Source organism: Mustela putorius, unplaced genomic scaffold (assembly GCF_011764305.1).
Source record: "Mustela putorius furo isolate JIRA1106 unplaced genomic scaffold, ASM1176430v1.1 tig00000135_pilon_pilon_pilon, whole genome shotgun sequence".
NCBI lineage: Eukaryota > Metazoa > Chordata > Mammalia > Carnivora > Mustelidae > Mustela > Mustela putorius.
Genome location: NW_025421292.1, coordinates 612979 through 616862, shown reverse-complemented (window position 1 = coordinate 616862; position 3884 = coordinate 612979). Strand labels below are relative to the sequence as shown.

At 41.0% G+C, this 3884-nt stretch overlaps 1 protein-coding gene across 1 annotated transcript; it reads right to left on the bottom strand.

Annotated features, from left to right (window-relative positions):
- Positions 1-369: 369 nt before the first annotated feature.
- On the bottom strand, positions 370-2434 carry LOC123390651 (WD repeat-containing protein 37-like). The gene is made up of 3 exons (XM_045074844.1): positions 2333-2434; positions 1389-1769; positions 370-1029 (listed from the first exon to the last, which is right to left on the bottom strand). Exons 1-3 carry the CDS (start codon positions 2432-2434, stop codon positions 757-759), a joined length of 756 nt encoding a protein of 251 aa, XP_044930779.1. The 3' UTR covers positions 370-756.
- Positions 2435-3884: the final 1450 nt, after the last annotated feature.

Below are 3884 nucleotides of genomic sequence, written 5' to 3'. Positions count from 1 at the left end.
ATCAATACTCCTATTTTTTATAACAAAGAAGTACTAAAAATTTTCAAATAAGCAGAAGTAGCCACAAGACTGCATCTGGTCCGTTAACTGCGGTTAGTCTCCTGTGGCGGGCTCGCTCAGTGACTTTAGGCTCAACGGAACAAACCGGAAACACAGGAAGTTAACAAGAACTCTTCATGCTTTCATGCTACCGTAGCACAGCACAAACTTCAGCTTTTCCCTCGGGTTTAGCAGAAAGAATGTCCATTTATTACGGTTAAATAATTAATTTATCTTTTGTATGTCCAGAAGACTCCCAAAATAGAGATGCACACAAAATTACTTCAGAATATTCCCTGACAGCAGTCCTCCCTCCCAGATAAAACTGATTTCCAAATGATTCAATCTTTGCCACTTTAAGACGGTCAGAACAAGGTAACTTTTAAAAACGCAAACTACCCCAACTGTCCGAACGTGCCTTGCAGACAGACCTTCACTTCTGGATGATCCTTAGAAAATGAGAGAGAAGGCGAGGCTAACGGGGAAACGGGACTCATGAGAAGCTTCCCTGCTTCCCACCTGTCCCGTTCTCCAGATTCAGAGCCTCTGCATCAAGCCACAGAACACCACAACATGTCTCTTTCCTGAAAAAGACAATCTCTTTACTTACGCGCAACATTTGACTCTCAGGAAGGACCTGGGCAGAGCAGAGTCCAGGTGTCCAGAGGCCGTGGCCACTTAACACACTTATGATACTCCCTGCAAAATCCAATTTCTCTAAACAGCAGAAGTTCCTCCTTGTCTGTTACTCGCTCCTGACTGGTAAATATGCAGCTTCGGGTACACGTCTGCACACCTCAAATACCACAGGAGCGGCCCGAGGGCCAGCGCCCGGCGTACCTTGCTGGTGGAGGCCTTGTACGTGGTCTTCAGCTTCTGCGACAGCTGGCTGGTGCTGTGGCTGGCTTTCGTCTTGAGCTGGCCCTTGCTCAGTTCCGCCCCTTCGACCGCTTGTCCTTCAACGGCTAAACGTTCATTAAGAGTCTCGATTTCCCTAAGTCAAGCAGAGAAAGACAACTATCATATGATCTCCCTGATATGAGGAAGTGGTGATGCAACATGGAGGCTTAAGTGGGTAGAAGAATAAATGAAACAAGATGGGATTGGGAGGGAGACAAACCATAAGTGACTCTTAATCTCACAAAACAAACTGAGGGTTGCTGGGGGGAGGGGGTTTGGGAGAAGGGGGTGGGATTATGGACATTGGGGAGGGTATGTGATTTGGTGAGTGCTGTGAAGTGTGTAAACCTGGTGATTCACAGACCTGTACCCCTGGGGATAAAAATATATGTTTATTAAATAAGAAAAAAAAAATAAAAAAAAATAAAAAAAAAAAAAAGAGTCTCGATTTCCCTACGCAGTTCTAAGTTCTCAATATAAAGGTTTTCAAACTCTCTCTCTATTTTACCAAATAGTTCCAGAAGTGTACTGCGAACCGAGGAAGGCAGCTTAGAATCCTGTCCTTCGAGCATCTCTCTCGGCAGACCCGTCCTCTCCTGCTCCGAGCTGTTGGTCCTTCCTATGGAAAGGCTGTGAGATTTGCGTTTCTGTTTTGCTTGGCGAGCAGTGGAGCAACTCCCGCTTTCTGTGGGCATTACTTCTAGAAGGTGATTTCCCGGTCGCTCCGGGACACGCAGGACACCGACTCCCGCCCTGACGCGGCCGCGGGACCCGGCAGCCCTACGCCCCGCACTTCCGGAGCCGCCGGAAGCTCCGGCCGGTTTTAGGTACTATTTTAAATGGAATCTGTCCTTAATTTCTTTCTTCAGTCACATTGGTAGTGTATAGAAGTGCAGCTGATTTCTGTGCATTGATTTTGCATCCTACCACATTGTTGAATTGCCATATGAGTGCTTGTAATTTGGAGGTGCAGGCTTTTGGGTTTTCCACATACAGTATCATGTTATTTGCAAAGAGAAGAGAGTTTTACCTCTTCCTTACCAATTTGAATGCCTTTTATTTCTTTTTGTTGTCTGATTGCTGAGGCTAGGGCTTTAAGTATGTTGAACAAAAGTTGTGAGTGTGGGCATCCCTGTTGTGTTCCTGAACTTTAGGGAAAAGTTCTCAGTTTTTTTATATTGAGAAAGATATTCACCATTAATCTTTTCACAGGTGGCTTTTATGATACTGAAGTATGTTCCTTCTATCCCTACCCTTTGAAGAGTTTTAATCAAGAAAGTATGCTGTACATTGTCAAATGTTTTCTCTACATCAATCAAGAAGATCATATGGTTCTTGTCTCTTCTGTCTGTAATATGATCTATCACTTTGATTTCTGAATGTTGAGCCGCACTTGCATCTCAGGAATAAATCCCATCTGGTCAGGGTGAACAATTCTTTTAATGTATAGTTGGAGCCTATTAGGTAGGATCTTCTTGAGTATTTTGGCATCCATGTTCATCAGGGACATTGGTCTGTAATTCTCCTATTTGATGAGGTCTTTGCCTGTTTTCAGATCAGGGTAATACTGGTCTCATATAATGAGTTTGGAAGTTTTCCTTCCATTTCTATTTTCTGGAACAGCTTCAGTAGACTAGGTATTAATTTTCTAAATGTTTGGTAGAATTCCCCTTGGAAGTCATTCATCCCTGAACTCTTCTTTTTTCGGAGCTTTTTGATTATTGTTTCAATTTCCTTGCTTGTTATTTGTCTGTTCTGGTTGTCTATTTCTTCCTGTTTCAGTCTTGGTAGTTTATAAGTATCTAGGAATATGTTCATTTTGTCCATATTGCCTAGCTTTTTGAGCAGATAGTTGCTGGCAATAAGTTCTAATAATTGTCTCTATTTCCCTGGGTTTGGTAGTGATTTCTCCCATTTCATTTATGATTTTATTAATGTGGATCCTTTCTCTTTTCTTTTGAAGAAGTCTAGCCAGAAGTTCATTGATCCTATTAATTCTTTCAAAGAACCAGCTTCTACTTTTGTTAATATATTCCACTATTCTTCAAGTTTCCATTTCATTTGTTTCTGCTCTAATCTTTATTATTTCTCTTCTGCTGCTGGGTTTAAGCTTTCTTTGCTTTTTTTTTTTTTTTTTATTCAGGTCCTTTAGATGTGCATTTGGGATTTTTCTAAATTTTTGAGAGAGGCTTGGATGGCTATATATTTTCCTCTTGGGACTGCCTTTGCAATATCCCATAGGTTTTGAACCAATGTGTTTTCATTTTCATTGGTTTGAATGAATTGTTTAATTTCCTCTTGAATTTCCTGGTTGACTCACTCATTTCTTAGCAGGATGCTTCTTAACTTCCAAGGGTTTGTGTTCCTTCCAAGTTTTCCTGTTGAGTTCCATTTTCAAAGCATTGTGGTCTGAAAATAGACAGGGAATCATCTCAATCTTTTGGTTGAGACCTTGAATTGTGACCCAGTATGTGATCTGTTGTGGAGAAAATTTCACGTGCACTCAAGAAGAATGAGTATTCTATTTTAAGATGGAATGTTTTGTATATATGTACAAAGACCATCTGGTCCAATGTGTCCTTCAAAGCTCTTGTTTCTTTTCTGATGTTCTACTTAGATGATCTGCATTTTGCCATGAGTGGAATGTTGAAGTCTAGTAATAATGTATTATCATTTATATCATCTTGTTCACGATGAGAACAACTATTAAAAGGTATGAATTTTGTGTTATTGTGTTACCTGTAAAGTCCCTGTTTCTATAGACTGTCTCTGTTAATTTCTGGTCTATATCACTCCTGGGGTTTTTCTCCTTTTATAGAATGTCCCTTGATATTTCTTGCAGGACTTGTTGGTGGTCACATATTCCCTCAGTTTCTGAACAGTCCTGGAAGCTCTTTATCCCTGTATCTGTTCTGAATGAAAGCCTTGCTGGATAAAGTACTCTT